We start from the raw sequence: 26,002 nt of genomic DNA, 5'->3' as shown, positions 1-26,002 counted from the left end.
GAAGAGTGTACATCTATTTTGTGGGAGTAAAGAATTTCTATGTGTTACAATGCAAACACCTGGCCTCTGTATTAATTTATTTCCTAGCCACTGAAGGCACTTAGGTATTAGGAAGGATTTTGGTCATGGCCAGCTCTCTGCAGTCCACCCACTAAGAAAAAGAGGCCAGACTATTGGATGTCAAAGGAGGAAAAGCTTTATCAGCTGCTGACAAGGAGTCAGGGAGGTTGAGGACAGAGAAGTCAGGAAATTGCAAGGCACCATCCAGGGAGAGAGCTTACAATGGTGGGGCCAGAGAGGGCTACAGGCACAGATGACAAAGTATGCTCAGGAATTAGTACTTTATCCTCAGGCACAAAGGATAAAAGACCAGAATTCCTCCCTGGCCCAGGCCAAACATGGACAGAGGCGACTAGATATGACAGCAAAGGCTGGCTGCTAGAGGATGGAACCTATTAGCCTGCCCGTGAGAAAGAAGAAGAGGAGGCGAGCAGAATAGATGTCAAGAGGCACCGGGAAGCTCTGGAGGTGGAAGACAGCAGCTGAAGTACAACTTGGGGGAAACTAGAGTTTGCTTCAGATCCTCTTCTTTTAGGAACGTCTTAGGTGGTAAAAGAATGTTTCTCTTGGGATAAGAATGTCTAATACAGAGATATGAAATTGTGAGATCTTCCAGATTCCTCTTCCAGGTGTGTGTGTGGGCGGGTTTGGAAGGGGAAAGAAAGTTTATATGCATATGCCACCATTTTTTATATTGATAAGGAACACTGAGTTAAAACTCTTATGCCAAAAACATTTTACAACCCTATTGAACTAAGGCCATTTCATAACCAGCTCTTACTCTAGATAGTAGCATTTTGCCTTTCTACCATGGATGTTGAGTGGCTTGATTTAGATTTAGCAATGGTTCCAAATTACCTTGCAGTGAGACCTCTTATTGCTGAGTAACTCTGTTACCTTTAGCTTGTCGTGGTCACTTTCCCTGAGGCTAAAGTGACCTCCCTGAGGCTGGCTTTTATTTTTGGCGTCAAATTATTTAACCCCTCTCCTTCTTTAATTCACCAGCTTCTGTGGTCATGAACTGAGCCTCCGTGTGCTCTAAGCAATGAGCAATGACTAGTCTGTGAAACACCATCACAAGGAAGGGCATCAAGGTCATAGCTGTGTTCTGCTCTGTTTCAGGCCCTTCTGGATCCAGCTGTGTGACAGCTGCGCTCGGCAACACCTGGAGCCACAGTGTGAACACACGGCTGATTTTCCAAAGCCTTGGTTCAGAGAGAAGACAGGTGAGTGCTTTGACATTGTTTGTGATTGTCAAGGTCATGCTGTCTATCCTGGCCCAACACAGGGCGTAGGGAAAAACAAAACAAAAAGCACCCCTAACTGTCCCAACAGCAGTAAAATGAAGTGGGGATACAGTCACTTACAGGAAAAAAAACTTGTAAGTATAGACCCAAGAGAGTTTGCATGGTGGCCTATAGCTTGTAAGTGACCTGATGGTGGCCAATAACTTGTAAGTGACCAAGGTACACACCTCTAGGGATCTCAGGTTCTCTCTCAGTAAAGGGTGAATGATCACCCTATTGGTCAAGCACTGGGTCATTCATATACAAATTAAAAGGTGATGGTGCTTTTTCTTGAGATGAATGTGCTTTGAAAACCTTAGGCCAGGCAGACCTTGCCGAGTGAATAACTGTTCCCCGGGTCCTGGGTACTTTTACATCAACTCATAGCCAGTAGTTTAAAGGACTGGGTGATGCTAGAGAGATCTCTGAAAGGATGCTGCCTCTAAGAGCTCCCTGTTGGTGGCTTCTGTCCTGGCCTCAATTGAGAATTTCTCCCTCACCCAGAAGGGTTCATTTCTACCCCTTCTTCATCTTCCCTCCACCCCCTAAGAAAGGACCACCACTGTCTGACCTTTTGGAAAGATGTCTTCTAATTAAAACATTTCTTCTTCTGATGGCTAACTTCAGCTTCATCCTGTGTGGACCAGGTTCTACCACGACCTCCTCTGCACACAGGAGGAGAGGGAAGCCAGGGTGATTATTCTGATGTAATGGATGGGGCAGAATGCAGAACCCAGATTTGTCCAGTTTGCTAAATATATAACAAATCCAAGTCATTAATTAAAGAGGCATGAAATGTTATGCTTGCTGGTGGCCCTTCCCGGAGGGGGTGGTGGGAAGGGTGTGTGGCCCTTTACCTGCATTTGGTGAACTGGCTCTTTTTCAGGGAGTCAGGAATCATCCAAAACAGACGGGAGCCCTTGCCTGTTCCAGACATAGCTTTCTGAGTGCTCTTGGTTACAGACCAGAGGACTCCTCTTGGTTCGCTCGGACTGTGAAATAGCGTTCCAGCTGAGGACTGAGTCAGCTGTGTTCTGAGGCGATGGAGCTGCTTGTTTTCATTCCGGGGAGCATTCTTGAGTTCTCAGGCCCTGGTGTGCTCTTTGCCTCCATGGGGCCTTTTCCCTGATAACTCAGGTTTCCTGGGTTCTGCATCCATTTCTTTTCTTTTCAGTAGAATGCATCCACAATGTTCCTGTAGAACCTAATGACCTTAAGTTTGTACCCAGGTTATAAGTATTGTTAAGTAAACCCTGCTTGCAGCTCTCAGGCATGTCTCTAAGGAATATCAAGCTCTGTTCCTTGGACTCCTTGAGGAAGCAGGGTCCTGTGGGTCGGTGTTGATTCAGTCATTTTTACGGATCCTTAACCCCACTCCTTGAAAACTTTTGTACTTTATCTTTATTTTAGATATTATATTAGATGACACACACTGATTTTGTGATTTAGTCTATTATACATGGTATTGTGGGTTCGAGGCTCCCATATTCTAGTTTTACTAATTCTAGTTAGTGTTTACCCTATGTAATAAAATCCTAATATGCTAAGTGTCTGGTCATTTAGTTGGCCATACAACCAATCAAAGCTTAATAAGCTAATGATATGCTAAGGCCGCTCAACTGCTTGCTATGATGTGCACTGACCACCAGGGGACAGAGGCTCCAACTGGTAGGTTAGCTTGCTGCTGGGGTCCAACCAATCGGGACTGAGCAAGATGAGCCAGACATGCCCTGAAGCCCTCCTGCGATCCCTCCCCAGCCCTGATTGTGCACTGGTGAGGTCCCTTGGCCTGGCCTGCACCCTTTCACAATCTGGGATCTCTTAGGGGATATCAGAGAGCCAGTTTTGGCCCAGCAGTAAAATGACCAGTTGCTATGACATGCACTGATCAACAGGGGGCAGACACTCAACTCAGGAGCTGCCCCCTGTTGGTCAGTACGCTCCTACAATGGGGCGCCAATCAGCCAGAATCCGGACTTATGGCTGGTGAGTGTAGCAATGGTGGTGGGAGCCTCTCCTGCCTCTGGCAGTGCTAAGGATGTCCGACTAACAACTTAGGCCTGCTCTCCATAGGCCTAAGCTATCAGTCAGACATCCCACAAAGGCTCCCAGACTGTGAGAGGGCACAGGCTAGTTTGAGGGACCTCCTGCCCCTGAGTGCACAAATTTCATGCACTAGGCCTCTAGTTAGTAAATAAAGAAGTTAGAGTCACATTTTTTTTCATTTGTTTTACTAAATTAACCAGTCATCTCTATTTTGTTAGTGTCAACAGGAAGTAGATAGTAGAACAAATGCTATTATTCTGTGTCTCTTTGGTGATTGGAACATTTTGGTGGCTGTTGGTTCTTGGTTCATAAGGTCAATTGAAGGCCACTGGTTAGGAAAAGAACCCAGATCAAAGTGTGGATAGATCAGTGACAGCCTACTAGCTCATATCCTATTTAGAGGGGTCTGTGTGTTATCTTAATCTATAAAGGACATCGCTAATCAATCATTGCTAATCAATCAAGAGCAGAGTTAAATGTTTTTGAATTATGTTTCAAACAATAATGAAAATTTAAAGTAAAATACGACCAGCGTTAAAATGGCCAGCTCAGGCCAAAGAACGTATGTTTAATTAATCTACAGAAATGTGTGTGCCTTTGGGGACCAGTTGTTCGTTTGTGGCCTGATAAGTAGGATAAAGTTTAATATAGAAAACACGCCTTGACCTGATGCCCTGATTTCAGCTCACCAGAGGGTGTGCTGAGTGATTCACTGAGCCTTTCCTGTGGTCCTACTTCATGACAAAGTAGAGGAGCCCCATGAAGACATACCTTTTCTGGGATATGTGCTTTTAAGATGATTGCTCCAAATAATATTTCTTATAACACCACTTAGTAGGAGGACATGCCTAGATCATTCCATAGACAGAGATGAACACCAGCTCCTATGGGAAGTTACAGGTAGAGCTTTTGTTTTTTATTCTTTTTTATTCTTTTTCTTCCTCTCAATGCTCAAGCAGAAGCCACATGCCAAGGGATCAAGGTTACAGAATGAAGGTTACATTTTATCCCATTTCTATGACATTGAGCTCTGTACCAGGGCTCAAATGTGAGGCTTAGTCTGAGCTCAGAAGCTGGAAGGGGTCAGGGCCAGCTGAGCAGACCAGCGAGCTGATGAACCCAAGTTGGATTGTATAGTCCGAGGGCCGGAGTCCTCCCCGGCTGATTATTTTCTTTACACCCTGGAAACGCTGTAGAATTATACAACCAAGGAAGAAATCTCCTTATCAGGGCACAAGCCAAGTTAATTCTCTTGTTTATTCTGCTTCAGTGTTTGTGAAAACGCTCTTGTGAAGCTGGGAAGCATTTTCTTTTGGACTAATTTAGCCTTTTTTCCATTTGACTTTTATTTACTCTTTTCCTCCTTGGCTTCAATCCTGCCCCACCCTTTTTGCAACATTTTTATTCTTACTAAAGACATGTCCTTAGAGTTGAATTAAAATGGCCATTGCCGGGCATTTTGTGCTTGCGTTTTAGTGGATTTGGTTTTGTTACATAAATAAAAGCATGACTTGGTTCACCACGTGCATGGCAGGGGGATGCAAAGAAGTAGCAGACAGTTCCTGCCTTCAAATTGCTTCTGGTCTAGTCCGAGAGATGACTGAGATATATAATACACACGCATGCCCACCTGCACGCTCATGAATTATCAAAATGAAGTGCAGGTATTAAAGCACAAACTAGTACTGAGATGCTATCACATGGGTTATTACCTAATACATGGTTAACACTGCTCTGAGTCCCGAGGAAGGTAAACTCAAAAGAGGTACGTTAGTCTTATCAGAAGAAGGTGGGACTTGAGTATCACTTTAAACCTGTGTTTCTGAAGCCTGGATGTCTGTAGACCCCTCCCAGGAGTAGTTACAAAATACCAGCACTAGGGCCCCACCCTGACCAATGCAGTCAGCATCCCTGCCGGTGGGTCCAGGCCTCAGTGTGCGTTTTATTTGTAGAGCTCCCCCAGGTTAGAAACCTGATTTAGATCAAATCGGGTTACTAGGGAAGAAAAGGGAAGATGTTGGGGTGAGGGTGGAGCAAAAGGAGAAAGACAGGAGGTCAAGTCATAGGTTCCCAAGACTTGGGTTGGTTTTTGCCTGAAAATATGAGCATAGGATGTGTGTACCCATTCATTTGAAAAACCTTTATTTAATCATCTCTTCTCTGCTACTTACTGTGCAAGATGTTTGTAAGAGATTCAACGTATAAGTAAGTTGATGCCCTGCAGGTATTCACAGTCAACTTGGGGAAATGATAAACATGTAAACAGTAGGTGCTGCATGCGCATGCATGCATCTTGAGCCAAGTGCGCCTTAGAGGAGAGGGAGAGCCCTAGCACAGCTGGAGGTCCTGTGCTGACAATGGGGCAGCAGCATCCACACTGGATTGGCTGAGGCCCACCTTGGGAAGTTCTCACAGTAACCAGGCACCTTGTATTGAGGGACTAAAAAAGCTAGAGCAAGGGTGGTTATACTTGAAAGAAGGATGAAAAAACTTGATGAAATATTCATACTATTCCTCATCAAATCTTCATGCAGTCTGTTCCTACAAACCACATATGGGATTATATAAAATTTAAGTGCCCTAGAAGGAGTACTGAAGTAAATTAATCCCAACTAAGCTTCACACTCCCTTGATGAAATAAATATTATGACTCTCTTATTTCAACAAATTGGAAAGAGGTGACTTTTTCATCCAGAAGGTTTATTTAAATGGGCTTTAGAACAATATTTTCATCTTCCCTGGAGAAGGCACCCTGACGTGCCAGATCACTGAGGGAAGAGACTACTGGTAAGAGACGCACATTGTTGACAAGACCAATAACATCACTCCACTCTCGCTCAATCCTTGGGCTTTTCTCACAGTCCCAGGTTGTTTTGCATCTTGGAAGTTATTCAGTGTTTCCTTTCTGGTGACAGAACTCTTTGTTCAGTGCCCATTTTATATTTTGAAAGACAAACACCATTACTCTGAGGACCCCCAACAGCCCAGCCCTAATCAGGCCCTCTTCCCTCAGTCTTGCCCACAGTTGCACCTCAAAATTTGTCTCTGTTTTGGCCTGTGTGAAACCTGAAGGATGAGCCCCATGAGGACTGTGATGGAATCTTTCCTGCATCCCCTCAGAGGCAAGATCAATGCTTGACACTTATGCATTCAATACATTTATTTAGAAAGAGAGAGAAATAAGGAAGCAAACTCCATGTTAGCTGTGTGTGAACTCAGTCTTGGGGAAGAACACGCTGCTTATTTAGAATCACTCTTCTCCATAGCAACTGAGTTTTTCAATATAATAGTTCTCCCAAACTATTAGTAATGTCCATTTTAAAAGTCAGCATCAAACTCGACAGCTATAAGCAGATACTTATTTAGAAGCACTGTAAAATACAGGAACCCTTTTTTTGTAGAACCAGCCTGCTGGGGACTATGGGAGAGTGGGAACCAGGCTTCCCTTGAAATCCTGGTTGGAGTTCCTTCGTGTAAGTAAGCAGAACCCTAAACACAGTTGCCCTCGTTCAAAGATGAGCCCTTCTCCCTTTGTAAAATGGTCCCAGATCACCGTGCTTATTCTCTCTTTTTTCTACTCCAGCTCATCTGTGTTTTTAGGCAAGGAGACCCGTGTGTGTGTGTGTGTGTGTGTGTGTGTGTGTGTGTGTGTGTTTGCCTGGATCCAGCCAGAAGAGAAGTTTGGCTGTGCTGCAGGCCTGGGAGAAATTATTTTTTAAGCATAAATATCTGCAGAAATAGCAGAAGGAACAGAGAATCCTAGCCAAGTCCATTGCCTCGGGTATAAATGGTTACTCCCTTTTCAGAGCTGCTCGAGTGTGAAATCTAACCCCCTGCTCACACCCTTCCATCAGACGAGCTCTAACAGGTATTGAGCAGATTGGGGAAATGTGTAAAAGAGGAACCCAGAAGGGTGACTCTTCAAAAGATTCCTTTTTTTTCAGGTCACCAGTCACAGGTATTAAAAATCTGAGGAAATCCTATCTGCAAGTACGCAGTAACAGCGCCCTAGTGCGTGAGCTGGGACTCGCGGAGCATAAAGACTGGCTCCAGCTGAGAAAGGTCCATGGTGCACCCACGGGCACACTTCCCATTGCTGTCTCCACATTGGGGAGAAGAACATCAATATCTTCCCACCACCTACACAAACAAACAAACAAACAAACTCCACGGGACTCCCTTTGAAAAATGTCAGTGTGCTAAAAAAAAAATAAATAAATAAAAATCACTATTTTGGAATGGGCTCAAGTAGAAAAAACTTTCCCTTGAAGAGGTGCCATTGGAAATAACCAGTTAAAAACGCATTCTACAGTTGCTCCCGTGGTTCTGACTGGGGTCTCCCTTTCAGATGCTTTAGCTGTGACAGACCATGCATCTCTGCTGAGGGGGGAAGTCTGTTTTTCCTAGGAGATTTTGAGCCACATGGGGGCAATGAAAGTTCAAATTGAAATAAAAACAAAACAAGGGTAGGGAAACCACCATAGGGTTTAGATACTATTTTTCATCAAGTAGAGTTATATCTGTGACTAAAGAATACTACTGTAGCCTGGCTGGCATGGCTCAATGGTTGAATGTTTACCTATAAACCAGGAGATCATGTTTTGATTCCCTGGTCAGGGCACATGCCTGTGTTATGGGTTCAATCCCTTATGTGGGGCATGCAGGAGGCAGCCGATCAATGCTTCTCTCTCATCATTGATGTTTCTCTCCCTCCCTCCCTCCCTCCCTCCATCCCTCCCTCTCTCCCTCCCTCCCTCCCTCCCTCTTTCCCTTCCTCCCTCTCTGAAATGAATAAAAACACACATATTTTTTTTAAAAGAATGCTACTGTAAATTCAATACATTTGATTTCATGGGAGATAATACAGGTCCTTATTTCTCTCTTGGAGGTTCATGAACTCTGACCATCAGGACCTGAATGCCTAGTTTACCCCCAGAGTATTTAGGTGACTTCCCCTCATTTCACTAGTATTTTATCTCCTCTGTCATTCTCCGCCAGCTCTGACTAGTTTTATTTGTACACACTGTCTGGTACCAAATCTTATGCGGTGACCCCTCCAGCTCTAACTTGCTAAGTAAACCAGGGCAAATATGTAGATGAGAGATTTCTAGAGAAATCTCAGCTGCTTCAGGAAGTAGAAGAGACACAGGGCTTTGGAACCAAACTGAAGCCCTCATTGTCGCGCTCGGGAAGAGAAGTGCTTTTAGTTGGAAAACAACATAGGAAACAGCTACAAGATCTCTTGGACAGGCAGTGACCGGAGAGTCAAGGACGCTGAAATTTATTTGGCTCATCTGAGAGCGAAGGTTGGACAGGATGTTGTATTTTAGCCTTGGTTGGTTAGCTGTGAGTGAGAAGAAAATGGGTCAACATCTTTGGTTTGAAAAAACAAAGGGGAGAAAGGATTTGGTATCTACATAAACTCCGAACTGATTTATAACCGAAGCAGCACTCTCACTAGAAAGAACCCTCTAGAGATCTTCCGAGGCGGTGGTTCTCAGCAGCCATGAGCTTAAGAATCACGGGTGTTTTTTTTTGTTGTTGTTTTTTTAAAATTTATTTTTATTTTTTATTTTATTTTATTGATTTTGTACAGAGAGGAAGGGAGAGAGATAGAGAGCTAGAAACATCGATGAGAGAGAGTCATCGATCAGCTGCCTCTTGCACACCCCTCACTGGGGATATGCCCGCAACCAAGGTACATGCCCTTGACCGGAATTCAACCCAGGACCCTTCAGTCCCCAAGCTGACGCTCTATCCATTGATCCAAACTGGTTTCGGCCACAGGTGTTTGTTAACAGTGAAGGTTCCCAGGCCCCGGTTCTCACAGGGGTGGTCCTCAAACCCAAACTCTGTTCTGGCCCCCGGTTTTAGATGGGGGTAGTAATGGAGGTGAAGTGACTTACTCGGATCACACAACTAGGAAGTGACAGAAGTGGAACTGGAATTCAATAACTCCTAATCTGTTGCTATTTTCACTGTACAGTGCTGACTTTTAGTAGGTGAACTGGACAAAAAGAGTCCCCAAGCTCAATCAAATGACCGGGTTTGTGGGAAATGTGATACTTATATCCGCAGTGACTTCCAATGGTTCCCAAAAGGGTTCCACAGAACCCTGCGGCAAAATATTTTTAAAAGGCGCCTCCCTGCCCCACACTGAATGAGCTACCAGATAAAAGTCAGCATTTTAAGTTCTTGGGTCCAGCATGTAAATAAGTAAGTTTTTCCGAGTTGAACTTCACAGGGAGCGTAGACTTGCCAGCCAGATGACGTTCCTTATAGACAGCATCCTGCCAGCAGGGCTGCCTTCCCTTCCCCTCTCCTACAGACAGTCATTGGTGCCCATGGAGGGTCGCCCTTGAACCGTGGGCTTCCTGTGACCGATCCTCACAGGATAAAGGTGTGCGGTGGTTTGGGAAAACTGAGTGTCCTGATCTCTGGTTTGTCTGGTCTTCTCAGCATGGGAGAGGCTTTGTGGTTATCCTATTTTTGAGTCTTTGGGTCAGAGTGGGGACATGGAGGACAGAAGGCAGGAGGCAGGCTGTGCGGGGACCCATTTCCAGCCATCTCAGGGTCCCATCTTCGGTAGTGAAGAGCATCATTGCTCTGTTCTCGTGCTCCTGGCAGTGCTAAATTTAAGCCTGATATTCTCTAGGAAGGGTGGGGAGTTCATTTTTATCGAGCACCTGGGGCTGCGGGCCTCATGTCCCAGCCTTTCACATGCGTTATTTCCATGAACCCTGACAACAGCCCTTCAGCACGCGTCTTGTCTCTCTCTTTCTACACACAGAGAACCTGGGCTGGGAGGATTAGTAACTTGTATTCAGCAGTGGTGTTAGGTCTGAAACCAAGTTTTTGTAACTCCAGAACCTACATTCTTTTTGTTACATCATGTTCTGTTAGATGTAGGCTTTAAAAAAAGAAAATATAGGAATAAAATGAGGTACTGGAACATGGAGTCTTGACTAAGTGATGATTCTGGACTGGCAATGCATGGTTCTAGCTAACTTTCTCTCTGAATTTTCCCCAAGGATGGCTAGCTCTGTGATGCCACTTAACACACCTCCAACGCATACTGGGTTATGCATTAAAGTAGCGGCTTCTGCTCTGAGACAGGGACTTAGGAAGGAGAGGATGAGCCGCTTCTTGCTTTTTCTATTGCCCTTTCCATCGTTTGCCTTAGAAATGCATCTGGCATGTGACCAGGACTCAAAAATGCTCTTTGCCCTGTGTATGTTTGTGTGATTTGAAAAGCATAGCTTGGAGCTTTCTGAGAGCTGGTTGCTGTTGCTGGGGAGTGGGCTTGCCTGGGATGGTGCACTGCCCGGGTCTGTGGTCGCTGCTTTGTTTCAGGAGTCCGCTGTGTTCGTGAGGGTCCCAGCACGGTACAGTAGGGTGTGCATGTCAGCCGGATCAGACGATGAGTGGGGGGAGGCTTCAGGCCCTTCCATAATCCTAATGGCTTATGAAATTAGGTGTTGGGGGATGGGAAACAGCCAAAGGATTAATGTGGTGGAGGTGTGAGGGGAAACCCAGCACATCTATCTCCAGCATTGGATTTGAATTTGTGGAAGTCTGATTGTTACCATAGCGTTGGAAGATTTGCCCAACGCCCTCCAGGGCACGAGTGAGGGCTTGTCAGCTGCCATACAAGTCGCGGACCTTTCCTGGTTTCAATTGCCGTTGAGTTTACACTCACTCCTTCCTTACATTGTCTCCCTCTCTCCACGGGCAATAACCTTGCCTAGATTTTTTAATCAGCCATTGCTCTTGGCAGTTGCCTGAGAGTTCAAATGCTAGAAGCAGAGATTTTTCCAAAGAGGGTCCCTTTCTGAAAGTTTCCCTTCTTGGCTTGGCGGAGCTTAAGAGTGCTGGCATACAGGACAAAGAGCATGTGTGCTTGCGCCTTGGACCCTTGTTTTATTGTTACCAAAGGGCCTATGACTGCGGGAACACCTTTGGAGAGCCAAGCTCCAGTGGCCGTACCCACGGCCTCCCTCTGAAATTTTGACTCAGGATTGGCAAGGAGCGATGGAGCTGGGATGTTGATCCGAGACTCTAAGTCACAGACTTATCTGGGTGTCAGGCCTGCAGAGCGAGGCGTATCGTTATAAACCTTAAAAAAGTGGTCCCGAGGCACCAGGCATAGCTGGGAGGGAATGAGCACGCATCACCCACAGACCCCACAGCCCAAGCTTTCTGACTGCTTTGCTCTGCCCACCCAGCCATTTATTAAGAGTTTCCTTTGTGCCAAGTAGCTTTATGGGTATTTTCTTGTTCAAACTTCACAACTACCCTATGAGATGGGTATCACTATGTATACTTTAAAGATGGGTACAGTGGGCTTTATAGAGCTTTTAAAATTTTCTCTAAATCACATGGCTTCTAAGGGTCCCCTTCCCCAAATACCCCCCCTTCCCCAATCCCTGGATTTTTAACCATTTTCCCATACTGCGTCCCATGTTAATGTAAGGGTGTTCATGCACGCCGCTTGGAAAACTTCTCCATTCCGCCACTGGTGCAGCCTCCTTCAGTGACTGTGCCAGGTGGAATGATCTCTTCCAAGAGAGGAACGAGTCGTTGCTTTGAGAGAGCTTTTTCTATCTCTGTGAGATAAAAGTTAGTTATTGCCTGTAACAGCGTGGCAAGAAAATATTCTTACAGAAGAGTGAGCTCCACGGGACATGGTCCTCTGAACTTGCCATTCAGTCGGCATATCTGGGCCCTTCCTCTCTCAGCTTCCAAGTTCTGGCCTTTCCAGCCAGCGTCTTTTCCACGTCTGGGCTTGCCTTTAGTGTTCTGCTATTTGCTGTCAAAACAAAAACAAGGAAATGAAAGAATGAAGGCAGGAAGAAATTAAGAGAGAGGAAGGAAGGAAAGAAGAGAGAAAAGGAGGTATGGAGGAGGGAGAAGAGGAGGGAGAAAGGAAGGAAGGGAGGGAGGAAAAGAGTTTCTGTGGAGTCGGGCCCACAGTGAGGACAGGCCTTACCCCCCCCCTCCCCCCACTCCCCCGTGCGTGACCTCCTCCAGTGACAGCCTGCAGGGCCCGGGTCTGCAGTGGTGCACCCAGTAGGACATCCCTTCCCTCATAGATGACACAAGATGACATATAAGTAGTGACATCTCTTCCTTTACTCTTTCCTTGCAAAATCACCTTCCTCCTATTGTGATCCATTTTCCAGTTTACCTTTAAAATCTTTTGGAATTGTCTGTTCTCTGAAAGCATGATCCGTACCCTGACGAAGAACCCGCCAGGCCAGTGACCTGGGAGGACTCTAACAGTCCCGCCTTCTCTCCCAGCGCCTCCTTAAAACGCAGCCTCAGTAGGCCCAGTGCGGCCTCTAGCCCTCACCAGCCTTGCTTATACCAAGCCCTTCTCTTACTTGTAGCTACTTATACAGTATTCTCTCCAGATATCCTCTTCTGTGCTGACTGCCCTGGAATGTGCGGCTCCTCTTATGACGGATCTCCATTTCCTGCCTATGACTCCATCTGGCACCAGCTTGCCTTTTTATCCCCTCTCCCCCTCTCCTCATTTACTCTTGCTCCAAGATCCCTGTGACTGGCTCCGAGAAGAGTATGTCAACATTTGATCCCATTGATTCGAGGAGGCGAGTTCTCAGGAACCAGCCCATAACCTCAGTTTAAATTAAACAGCAGGCATGTCTACCCAAAGCTTCATTTGTCTCTGGGACCCCTGTGCATAGGGGGTCTCGTTACATGTTTTGGTTGTCCAAAGGCCAAGTCTTTTCAAAGAAAACCCACTGAGACAAGTTGGCTGAGGGACTACCATCGCATCTGTGAAGTCTTGGTCACTTTTTTCATCTCCTAAAAATCTAATATTTTTCCTCAATTAAGAAACGGTGTACATTACAGCTTAAAATCTTTAGCAATAAATCTTCCAGAGGCTGTAATTGTAATAATAGTCCTTTGTGTGTGCTCTACCCATAGGCAGGGATCCTCTTATAACTCTTCTATTTTTATCTAGACTAGACTATTAAGTATTCTTTGTGTTGGACACTCCCTTTTCATTCCACCCTTCCCTCCCTTTCTCTTCTTTCTCTGCTCTCAGATCTCTTCTGGGTAGATATGTATGCCAAATGCTGGGACTATTCAGTCCAATACAGCCCAGTGTCCTGCCCTGAAAACCCACACCAGCAGAGGGAGAACACCTGGTACTGGGAAACAGACATGTAAATACAAACAAGAATGTACTGAGGGATTGCAACAGAGGAGTGTGGGCATCAACATTTGGAGGGTCAGAACTCTCAGAGGAGAAGGCATATCAGGGAAGGATTCAGAGGAGATAAGGCTTGAAGGGTGTGCCAGGTAAGTGGGGAAGGAGGCTGAGGAAACTATACGAATAAAGGCTTCAAGGTGGGAACTGCAAAGGGTCTTTCTTTAGTGCTTGGGAAAGGGTATGCGCATGTCTGGACAATGGGTGGGCGAGGAAAATGGGGCCTATATATAACGATAAAGCAAAAAAGGAAAGATAGGGCAAATCAGACTTGATTCTGAAGGCTCTCAGATTTCCACGGAGAGACTCCCAGCTGAGCTGTGACATCAGAATTGGACTCTTCAGGCCTCTCTCAGGCAGGAGTTTTCCATGCTGGTTTGGAGGGATTTGAGATAGGATGCAAAAAAGTGAGGGCCTGAACCGAAGCAGTGGCCATTGACATAGAGAAGAAGGAAGAGATATGAGATGGTAAGGAAGTGGGATCAACGGCATTTATGTACAGAGAGAGAGGTCCTGTAAGGAGGCTGGAAGGAGTGAAGGTGGATGAGGTTATCGCTCACCGAATGGGCTAGCACCGGAGGACGAGCAGGCCTGGGCGGGAGATAAGAGCTGGCTCTGCTCAGGACACACATAGTTCCCTGATGAGGTGGCCGTGTGGCTGCTCCCACTCTTCACCAGACCTCAGTGACGATCATTAAGGATTAGCTTGGAGATCAAAAGGGATTGCTTATATTGTTCAGGATTTTGAATCAGAATCACTACCTACTCTTTCCCCGTTCCCCAATCCCTCTATCTCCCCCTCCCCCCCTCCCTCTACCTCTTCCCCCAAGCCCTCATTGCTTCTAGCCAATCATTCCCTATTCTCCACCTTCAGTTCTTTTTCCATCTGGTAGTACCCTGGCTTCTATAAAGAGACAATGGTCGCCCTGGCCAGTGTGGCTCAGTTGGTTGGAGCCTCATCCTGTATACAGAAAGGTTGCTGGTTCAATTCCTGGTCACGACACATATCTAGGTTGTAGGTTTGATTCCTAGTTGGGGCATGTCTGGAAGGCAACCATTCAGTGTCTCTCTCACATTGATGTTTCTCTTTTTCTCTCCATGCCCCCTTTCTCTAAAACCAATAAGCATATCCTCAGGTGAGGATTTAAAAAGAAAGAGACCATGTTCATCAGAATGTGTGAAAAATGAAGTTTGGAATCACCTGGCAAGAAAGTGAGGGATGTGAACTAGATTTGCCAAAGAGCTCTGGGAGGAGAGGGCCCTGTGCGTAGCTGTGTCTCCCTCCTCTGTGAGTTATGGCAAACGTCATGTCCAAGGTGTGGAGTCAGTAGCTAATTTGGAGAACCAGCAGTTTAGGCCTCTATGTTTTCTAAAGGATTTCCATCTACAAGTTGGGAATCAGGGATCTCTGCCTTAGTGGGCCATGCCAAGTCAAATGCTTCTTGGCTCTTAGATGCACTCACGGTTTTCCCTCTTCTCTGCTTTCTGGCCCAGCAATCTGCATTCCTCAGGTTCCCTTTTCATTCATTCTGCTTGGTTTGGGGCCCTGGAGAGAGGGTGAAGGACAGAAGTATGGGAGGAGCCAGGTGTTTCTGCCTCCCTATCTCTGCTTCCAGTGGGGTCTCAGGCAGTTACATCGGTTCCTCCTTCACGATCCCTCTATGGTTCGAGCTGCACTGAAAGCTGGAGTTGGTCATCTCTCCTCGGGGTTCCAGGGATAGCACTTCTTCCATGGCATGGTTCCTCCAGCTCTAGGGATGGGGTGGCTTCGGACTATTACTAATCTTTGGTTTGCCTCACTGTCCTCTATTTTTCTTTCAACTCTTCCAGCACATTGTAACTAGTTCTCAACATTAAATTCTCTCAGACTGCCTGGGGTGAGTCCTATTTTTCTGGTGGGCCTTGACTGACAGGGTCCACACAAGTTCTCTGATTGGCACATGGTTAATAGAACACATCCAAAGTTCACACCTCCTGTTCTCAAGAGGGCTTATCTGTCTGCCATGGTTCTCCAGCCTTGAGTGAAGGGTACCTGGGTTGTCTTGGAGGGTAAGCATTTTGTGCTGTACTTCCTGAATGGCATGAGAAAAGGAGCTCTTCTGGCCCAGTCTCCTTCCTGTGGGATTTTCCAAAATTTTCCAAATGTATCTAAGCTCAGGAAACATTTTAATGGCTGGAAATAATGCCCTGTGGGTGGCGGGGGTTTAAAACCAAAAGATCCTCCTCTAAGAGAAATGTGTTGCAATACACGGATCCAGACCCTGCTCCTCCCTGTTGGGAGCATGGCAGGCTCCCATTCTGAGTTGGGTTTCCGTGGAAGAGGAGTTGGCAATCTCTGAGACACTGGTGACCCAGAGCAGAGCAGCAGCTCCAAAGGCCAGACTTCTCTCCAGGAGGGAAGGATGCTTACGTGGTTGGCTGTGTATTTGGATTCTAATTCAGATTCCACCTCAGATTCTATGGGCGGCTTCTCTACTCCCCTTCTTTGGACAATCATTGTGGTTGTAAGATTGACTTAAATCAAAATAAATATTTTCTAAGGCCATTGTTACTGGCTTAGTGAATCAGAGCATTCCGCGATTCTTATGAGGATAAGCATCATCCAACTGGAGAATTCAGTCTCTGATTTCTTCAAACAGGCCAGGGATTTCACATTGCTGTATTGCCTACATTTCATAGCAACTTTCAGAAGGGACTCTGTTGGAGGATGAAGGCTATTGATATCCAAAAAAAGCAGAAGTGGAGGAGCTGTACTTGTGTACCTTCTCAGGCCCTTTAGTCCAAGATGTAGGAAGTAACCACAAAATTCCTAAGAGTCTCTTACAGGCTCCATCACTACAGGGAACGGATGAAACTCCACCATTTGGAGAATGACTCTGAGTCCAATCCCATATTGATTTACTTGGGCTCTGTCTAGGAAGTTCCCGAATTCTTAACACAGTAGCCACTAACTAGGCTACGCATGTGGTTATTAGATGACGCACAGAACATTATAGACCTCGGTGTCAGGTATATGTTTTATATTAGGAGAGTAGGATTTTAATGAAAAGGAAGCAGGCAGTGCTCACCAATGCGAATACAGTTTCCGGTGTCTCTGCAATGTCCAGCGTCACATGGCATTGTGACGTCTCCCTTCTAACCAGTTTTCTTCCTACCAGGCAGCTGATGGAATGAATCCTAGCCCCAGAAATAATGGGGGAGGACTTTTCCATTTGGAAATGGATGCATGTGTTTTTATTCTTTCAGGGGTTAAAATTAATTCATAGATTCTGGCATATAATATACATACATAAGCTCTTTGTCTTCACCTGTACGGACTTAGAAAAAAGATTCCCCATTGTTAAAATGTAATGATACTTTAGAATCATGTTCTAGCTTACTCTCTAATTAGATATGTGAACCTGGGCAAATGACTCTGAGTCATAGGTTCCTTCTGTAAAATAGTTAATGATCTAGAAGCAGCAGCGCCATGCCATACCTCATTTGCTCTTCTGTACAATAGGAGTATTCTTTATTTATGCCACATTGCTTGTTTGTGCTAAACCATAGGCTGTCCCGTAGCACAATGCTTAGTTATTTATTTAACGGATGACTTCCTCTTGTGTTTCTTGATCCGTGGTCAGAGGGATACCTCTTGGAATCCACTGGCTGAGCTTGTTGACCTTCAGATTCCTGGGCCTTCCCCAACTAACCCAGCAGCACGGGAATGGGCATAGAGATCTGTCTTGTTACACATTCTTTAGATGATTGTTAGTTAGGTAGACTGGAGTCTGAGCTCCAATGCCAACTGGCAGCACATGGTATACTCTGTGGTAGGAATTAGTTTAACTCTCCTTACTCTTTGCGTCCAGTCTGCAGGGTCTTAGCTCTGAGCCTACTGACTAGATGATTTGGCCACAGCTTTCATCTCTTTAAAACTGTTTTCTTATTTATAAAATGTGGGGATTGGAGTATTTCTAAGGATTCATTGGGGTCTTTACAGTGTAGGAAAACAGTCACTAATGACCTTTAAAAGTTACTGAACTTCCCTGGCTGATGTGACTCAATTGGTTGGAGCTTCATCCATGGGAGTTTGATTCTCAGTCAGGGCACATACCTAGGTTACGGGTTCTATCAGGGTGCGTAAGGGAGGCAACTGATCAATGTTTCTCACTTCAATGTTTCTGTCTCATATCAATGTCTCTCTCTCCCTCCCTCTCTCTCTAAAACCAATTTTAAAAAATCCTCAGATGAAGATTTTAAATAAATAACTAAATAAGAGTTGCTGAACCTATCTTAACAAATCCTATTTCTTGAGTGCCTACTATGTTCTGGGCATTGTACAACTTTTACATTTGTTTCATTTGTTCTTTAAGGTAACCTATGATATCAATACTGTCATTATTCACACTTGACACATGGGGAGCTGAGGTTTGGAGGAGTGAAGTAGCTTGTCCACATCTCCTTAGTTAATAAGTGGAGTTTCAGGGGAGTGGGGTTAACCTGGGGTCACAGGCATGGAAGAATTGCCTTGGTTGCTGTGCCCCCAATGCTTCCAAAGGCCTGCTGGGGCTGGCCCAGTGTACCGCTCATTCACCCTGTGTTCCACTCGCCCAGAAAAGGAGCCTGGCTTTGGTTTCCTTGGATGTTTATTTGGCCTCTTGCTTAAGCATTTGTCTTTCCTACTCAATAACAGTGAAAGGACCAAAAAAATAAAAAATAAAAAAATCCCAGGGCTGGAAACATTTTGTTTCCTACAAAAAGATTATTTTGCAGCCAGCTCTGTGGTCGAAAGTATTTTTCCTGTGGTCTAGGGATGGGTTGGATCCCATCTCTTCTTGGCCAGTGTCTGAGAACCAAGCCTGTGGCTTCCCAGCAAGTCAGCACACAGAATGCTATTTCTTAAACAAGTGGCCGGGGATGTCGAGTGTATGCACCAGTGGACGAGGAGGTCTGTTTGGGTGCAGAAGAATGTGTACATGTACCTCTGGCCTCTGCGGGGCAGAGAGAACCTGGGAGTGGTTTTCCACATGCTGTACATATCAACGTAGCTTTTAAGTTTTCATCACTCACCCGACAAGCAAACAAATTCAGATGCTGACAAATGAGAGGAGAGTGATATGTGAACCTTATGTGGATTTGCAAGTAATCAAAAAGCCAAGGGAATCTGAGATTTTGACCTGTCACATTTCTTTCCATTTTCAAATGTTCAAAACGAAGACAAGGGGTTGGTTTTATTAGATGGCAGGGTGGTCTGAGGGTGATGCTGAAAACGGGAATTCTGAGGTCTGCCTCCAGCCTGGCCACTTGCAGAGTTCAAGACACTGATCTTTGCCCAGCCTTGCACAAGTCACTTCTTTTCATGGATTGCATATTCCTGTCTAAAAACACAAATTTGTTTAAAAAAACCCAAAAAACAATAACAACACAGAAGACAAAAAAACAGGTTTCTGCTTCAAATAATAAGAGCTCTTCTACTGAGAGATAAATTTTGAGCATCACACAGAATTCACAAGTAAGAATATTATTGGTGCAAGGTACCTTTTCTTTACTCATAATTTAGATGCTTCCGGTAAGACTTTGCAGTGTGTAGGAGTGCCCAGAACTTTCCAGCCTTCTTTCCTTTGCTCTGACTGAATTACCTGCCTAGAACGCCCTTCCCTTGAAGAAATCCTACCCTTCCTTCATGGCCTGGCCTTGATGATACCATTTCTTTACATTCTTCTCTAAACCATGCAAAGGTGGCTCTCTGGGTTCCCATTGCTCAGGGTTTTAAGTGCAGTTACCTGCTGCCTCTGCCCTACCACCTTAGCAGGTCAGCTCAATTAGAAGGCAGGGCTGGCTCACTCCTAAAAGTGCCAGCACTGTGCACAGAGCAGGTGCCCAACATGTATTCATGATGTAAATGAAATACACTTCTCCAAAGATGACACACTACTATTTGTAACTTCAGAATTTTCGTTTATGTCCTTTATGTAGCTTTCCACTTGGGGATGTTTTCAGAGTTCAAAGCATCACATTGTCTCAGGAGAAAAGTGGTAGTCACTGAATTTGGAGTGGGGGGTTGGGGGGGTGGGGAGAGGTGGCATTATTTGAAGAAACACACAAATCCCAGGGGTGGAAAGAGTTATGAATCCTTCTGTTTATACATTGTAGGGAGAAAGATGTTAGAGATTTTAAACACTATTGGAATAGAATTATACCATCAAGAGTACTGCATTCTAAAGGAGCAGGGATGGAGATAGAGATGGACCCCATGCCCAGATTCGTCAACTCCCCTGACATGCAGAAAATGGCCCATCCAAGTCAGCCAGTGGGGGAAAATGGCCACAGACAGGTCCGGGTTCACCAGTGGGGAAAGCTGCCATTTGCTCCATTTCATCACACAAAGACAGTGGAGCTGTTCTCACGGTCGGGGTGGGGTTGGGGTAGTGGTGGTGATTTTAGTAAACCAGTTTTCCGATGACGGGGATGTTTCTGTTTTTATCCCTTCACAATGAGACAACAACCCAAATAACAGATCCCACAGTAGGTTGAAATGCCAAGGCTAAATGAACTGGTGGAACTTTGTGGCTTTGGCTCTTGGCTCACAGGCATATCCATGCATTAGGGCCATGGTTTGGCAGTAGACAAAGCGGCTGTGTGGGTCCTCGGGGAGTGCTCTGGCTCTGTGGCTTTCTTTGATATGCAGTTGAACTTTGGCAAATTTTCTCCCTCAAGTCTCTGTTTATGAGGGCCAGAGGTAAGCAGAGACCCTCATTATGGAGCCCAAAGCCAACAGGCCAACAGTAAACTAGAACTGCAGGATGTCTTCCCACGTTCACACTCTGCTTGCAGGCCCAAGAGCTGGTCCACACGGCTTACGACAAAGGGACAGCTCAGGGAAGAGACTGCCGAATTCTCTTCCCAGCTGCGCAGGCTCTAAATCTGTAACCATGGCCAGATTTCATAAACTTTCCTTCTTTCTGAAGAAAAATATCTATTTGTCAATGGACCCGTTAGATCATTAACTTACTGGTTTCCAGTACAGTCATGTTTAAGGACTATAGCAATCACAGCCAACACTTATCAAGTGCTTAGCCATTTACCATTATAGCTGTAATTATCCATTCAATGTCTTTGTAGGAAGGTTCTATTATCTCCCTTTTACAGATAAGGGAACTAAGGCACAAAGAAGTTAAGTAATTGTTAGTTGTTGTTATTAACTGTTATTCATTAAGTTTAAGGAATAACTCTGCAGGTATAACTTAAAATCTGGCTTTCCTGAAGGCCTACCTCCTCAAACTATGTCCCTGGGCCACAGATAATAAAATGGTTGGAATTAGTATATTCAGCATTCTTAATTGCTGACTCACTTTAAAGTATAACTAGGCACTGGCCATTTTCAAGTTATATTATTCTTATATTGGAAATCCTAGAACTTTTTCCAAGTCACGAACAGGCATATAGAAAGTGATCCATTTGGCAAACAAGTGGGATTGCCTGTCCTACTTAACTTGGACAGCAGAGGGAAAACAAATGTGGTGATGGACTGGGACGAATTTAAGGAATTGGATTCTGTTCAAATGCCAAGGTCAAGCCTGTGGACTCCAGAGGGCTGAAAAGTAAGGCTGTCCACCCCAGTGTGCATCTAAGTTATCCTCTTCATTCCTGCTCCTTTATATGGGAAAGAGCCTGTGGTGTAGTCTTAATGCTTTCCACAGCTTCCTGAGAACACAGATAACACAGCAGCTGCCATTTCTGTGTCAGGCACATGATAAGAGCCATTGTCTTCGTAATATATTGTGAGGTGAGTTCTTACAGTAACACTGTGAACAGTAGTACCACCTGATTTTACAGATGGAAAAATATGCTCAGAGGGGTTAAAAAGTGTTTGGATCTAAAACAAGTAGCAAATGGCAGAAAAGGAGTCAAACTTAGGTATAACTGTGAAATGACTTTCAGCCACTAGGTTGTCTTGCTTCATAAATAGCCTCAGAGACATGTGGTATTGCCACTTGCCCTTAATCTCTTACCCCTTCTTCTATACCTAAACCCTGATTTTCTAAAGAAACACCCCTCATCAACATTCAGCCCATGTTACCTGGATAGGGCCGACTGTACCTGGAAGCTCTTGGTCTAACCAAAGAATCATATACCCTTTCTGTAGAAATTGGTTGACGGTACTCAGTTAACACAAGCTGAGCCAGTTAGAGGAAACCCAGGGCTTTGCTGGAGCAGTTGGGGTTGCTGAGTTGGTGAAATGTATGCCTGGAACTCCTGGTGGTCTGTCTGCCATGGTCCAGAGGGAGCCCACTGGGGGATGACAGTGAAGTCAACCTAGAGGGAAACAGAACCAAGAGAGTGAGAGAAGGTAGCCCAAGTTCTGAACTCATCATTCAAGGTCCTTGGTCCAGTTACCAAGCCTGAGGTGTCAGTAACCCCTGAATAGCCCAGTTGTGTGTGCCAGCACTTTTTGTTTGTTTGTTAAGTCTCAGTTGCGCGTCTGTGACTTGCAACAGAAAGAATACTGAACAATAAGCACATTAGATGCTCATAGTTATGCACAAATGTGAGGCCAGGAAATTCTAACTGTAAGAACCTGTATTGTTAAATTGGTGTTTATGTCCTCCCACTAGGTAGAGACCAATTCTGATTATATAGGTCTACCTTCATTATTTCTAGAAGATTCCATTCTTTTGCTTCTCCTCTTCTTTATATGTTGGCTTTTCTCTCCTTGGTTTTCTTTTTGCCTTTTCATTATTCACCTCCACTGCTATAGAGAGAAAAATGCATGAAATATCTAGCTCAGTACTTCCTTTAAACAACTTTTCTGGGTCCTAATGCTCTTTGAAAAGGTTCAGATAAAAAGTAAGTTAAAACTAATGACTTAAAGGCAGTTAAAAAAATCATTTGGGGTTTTAGTTACCATGACTTCTTTCCCACATATTAAGCTTTATGAAAATCTTGATGTCATTTCTTCCATCATAAAAATACAAAATTTTCTAGTTTAATCATTAATGGTGGCCTGTAAAATAGTATTTCCTATTCAAATGTGGCACCAAAAAGTAACAGATGAAATTAGTAATAATTTTGGACCTGTGGCCATTTTAGCAACCTGGCCTTTACTGGACAAGTGTGTGTACTAGACTAGGCTCAGGGAAAAGAAAGACAAATAAAACAGTTTTCACCATTTGTCCACCATCCATATCTGAAATATCATGGCTGACATGTACACATAAGGAACTGTTTGACATTGAAATTGGGACTCAAAAGAACTGTTGGCCCAGAAAGGAACAGACTGATTCATTTGCCTCTCAGCATAACCATTATGGCTTGTCTCAGTTTCAGTTCTTACAAGGGTATTTCTTGGATCACATGATCTCACACATTTAGAGGAAATAATGAACAACATAAACTGATAAACAAAAAATAGACCCAGAGAAAGAGAAGCAGCAATCAGACTCTCAAACCTCAGAGGGAAGGTAGGGGAGGGTGGGGGTAAGAGGGAGAGATCAACCAAAGGACTTGTGTGCATGCATATAAGCCTAACCAGTGGCCATGGACAACAGGGGGGTGGGGGCATATGTGGGGAGGGGTTTGAGATGGGAATGGGGGGATGAGGACAATTATGTGATACCATAATCAATAATAAAAAATAAAACAGTTTTCAAAATGTAGCTGGCTCGGCAGGCCTAGGAACCACTGGTCATTGTGCAGTATGATGGGCAAGAGGACAGTAAAATATCAAACAACAGGTCCTGCATAGAAAGGGACTGGCAGAACACATGCCAGACGTGGAGGAAGGGGGTCCAGAATGTCCCCTTCCACTCAGCAGGCAGTAACCCCTTAGTTCCTGGATCAGGTAGGAGGGTCCTGGGCTGGTGAAGCAAAGGGCCCCAGGGGCCTTAGGACAGCAGCTATTTGCCAAGTGGCCTGGCCATATTTCAGTACTTGAACATTGCAGAATGGGCCTAATAAGAGACTGGGAGCTGTTCAGTAATTGATCTCCTAAAGCGGAGGGGAGAGGAGCCAGCGATTCTGCCCAAGGCAGAGAGAAGGGGCAAGGCTGGCTTCCCAGCAGAAGGTGACCTTGGAGCAGGGCTCTAAAGTAGTTCATGCAGGGGGAAAGAGACAGCCCAAGGAAAGGCGTGCCTGACCCTGACTAGTTATTCAGGTTTGGGAGTGATCAGGAGTGGGAGAGGAGATAGGGGAGAGGGGAGACTGGATCACCACATTAGCCCATTGAAAGAGCTGCTAAAGACTTTGAAAAGCAAATACTAGGGGCCAAGAATGATGTGCAAGATCTTACAAGTGTGGGAGGCCAGCAGTGAAGACTTGGGTTTATGTTCAGGGTTTTGCTTGATTGATGGAGAGAGAAAACTCACTTTCAGATTATGTAGATGTATGAGCAGTACACTCTACAAGAATACTTCTTTTATAAATGGACCACATGAACCTGGGAAGGCTGGGAATACAGGCATTTAAGCCATAAAAGCCTCGGATTGCTGTTCCCTTAGGCAAGGGGGAGGGGGAAGAGAGCAAGGGTATTTCCAACATATGTCATCTTCTGGATTCCCGAGGCCTCTGGGTTACTTCAAAGCTGACCATTTAGCTTCTTATGGGCAGGGACCTCATCATATCCATCTCTGTTTTCCTAATATCTAGCTCAGTACCTGGGACATAGGAGGTATTCAGTAAATATTTGTTCAATTAGTATAACATGAAATAAGTCATTCAGTTCTAAGTAACCATTGCTTACACTTACTGTAAATATGGTTTTATATAATTGCAAAGATCGTCTGCCCTTTTTAGGTTCTGTATTTTCGTTCTGGCATGGGCTGCTTTCAGTGGCATTCAGCTGGAGTCTATGCCTGCTCAACGGGACATTTCTGGCAACAGCCAAGGGCACATCCTCTCCAGGCCGATGACTAGTATGGCAGAGCATTCACACTCTTCCACTTCACTTTCCCTACCTGTGTGACGGAGAGGAAGATTTTGTTTATTCTGAAATGGAAAACATGAAAGTAATTCATGCTTATCCTGAAAAAACAAAACAAAAACAATATGGACTAATACAGAGTAGGAGGAAAAATCCCCCAGAGGTATATAATCTTCTAGACATTGTCCATGCATATTTGAAAATGTGTGTGGGCTTACATATATAATATTCTGCAACCTGCTTTTAAATCATTCTTGCATCATAGATAACCCTTCCATGTGAACACAGTTACGGATCTCTTTTCATAGCAGCATAGTATTCCATGTATGGATATGCAGAAATGTAGTCAAGAGGATGATGACATTAAAATGAATGAAATATTATGTTGCTAAAGCTCAAAGTCATTAAGTATTCCTTTTTTTAAAGCATATTTACAAAATAACAAACAGCTTGATCCAAACAGCTGGCTGTGCCTATTAATACTGGAGGCATGCTTTGCTTCATCGTTAACCTTGTCTAACCTCTTCTACCTAGGAAACGCCTTACTACCTAGGAGCATAGTAAGCATACAAATACTCCATAAAAGTTGTTCTGTACTGGTGTGGACTGAATGGGTCTTTAAATATAGTTGTTATTTATCAATGTCTTTTAATAGAGCCCGGTCTCTTATTTTAAAAGAGAAAATGGCTCAGGAAATGGTTCCAAGTCGTCAAATAAATCCAAGCTCAGAACAATGAGAGGCCTTCAGGCTATCCCCCAAGCTATCCCCAAGATCACACTCTCTCCCATCACATGACTTTGATTGTCCGAGATTCCCTGGCTATGGGACGAGGTCTTCCGGCTCTTGTGTTGCTGAATCTGGCTTTTGCTTTTGTTTTTTGCTCCCATTCTCATTCCCCTTGCCTTTCTTCCTCTTTTGGTGTCTCATTCCTTAGGGAGCTCTGCCTGGCTCCTCTGGGAAGGAGCCTACCTGTCTATACAAGAATGATAGTGCCATTAGGATAGTAGCCTTGAATTTGTTCCTGGAGCCTTTGGAAGAACTCTGCCTGAGCATGGAGGAAAACACTCCAATGTGGGGGCTCTTGTCTTTGTGATAAAAGCTTTTGTCCCATAGTCATTAGGCTGATCTCTAGTTTACTTCTAAAACATGATTAAGTCCTTAAGAAGGAGGGGAACTAGAGCCCTGTTATTAAAGATAGGTACCCTGGGGGGAGAGATGAGGCTTTCCCATTGCAGTGCCTCCTACTTGGGCCAGAGGATGGCTGAGTGAGTCCCTGAGGCAGCTCCCTGCCAGGGAGAACCAGAAGGTGAGAGATTGAGGGTGACATTGGAAGGGCCTGGGACCAGAAAGAGTTTAGGACTTTTCAAGGCCAGATCTTCTGGTCTTGCCTCATATCCCAGCTCTGAAGGGCCCCGAGGGAGAAAGGAGAGCTCAGATCCCTACCCTCTGCTCTGTAGTTTCTGGCATCCAGT

The 26,002-nt window shown here is 44.9% G+C and overlaps 1 protein-coding gene across 2 annotated transcripts in view; it reads left to right on the top strand.

Moving 5' to 3' along the window:
- The window catches only part of RAD51B (RAD51 paralog B), a 489,897-nt gene that overhangs the window by 440,410 nt on the left and 23,485 nt on the right, over positions 1 to 26,002 (top strand). For both annotated transcript variants that reach the window (XM_084867046.1, XM_084867047.1), the window contains one exon: positions 1,183 to 1,286. In XM_084867046.1, coding sequence (XP_084723172.1) covers positions 1,183 to 1,286 — 104 coding nt within the window. The remainder of the gene's footprint in view (positions 1 to 1,182; positions 1,287 to 26,002) is intronic.

Source organism: Pipistrellus hanaki (genome assembly GCF_964339955.1).
Source record: "Pipistrellus hanaki genome assembly, chromosome: 1".
NCBI classification, from domain to species: Eukaryota; Metazoa; Chordata; class Mammalia; order Chiroptera; family Vespertilionidae; genus Pipistrellus; species Pipistrellus hanaki.
Note: the sequence above shows the minus strand (reverse complement) of the source record. Positions and strands in the feature narration are given on the sequence as shown.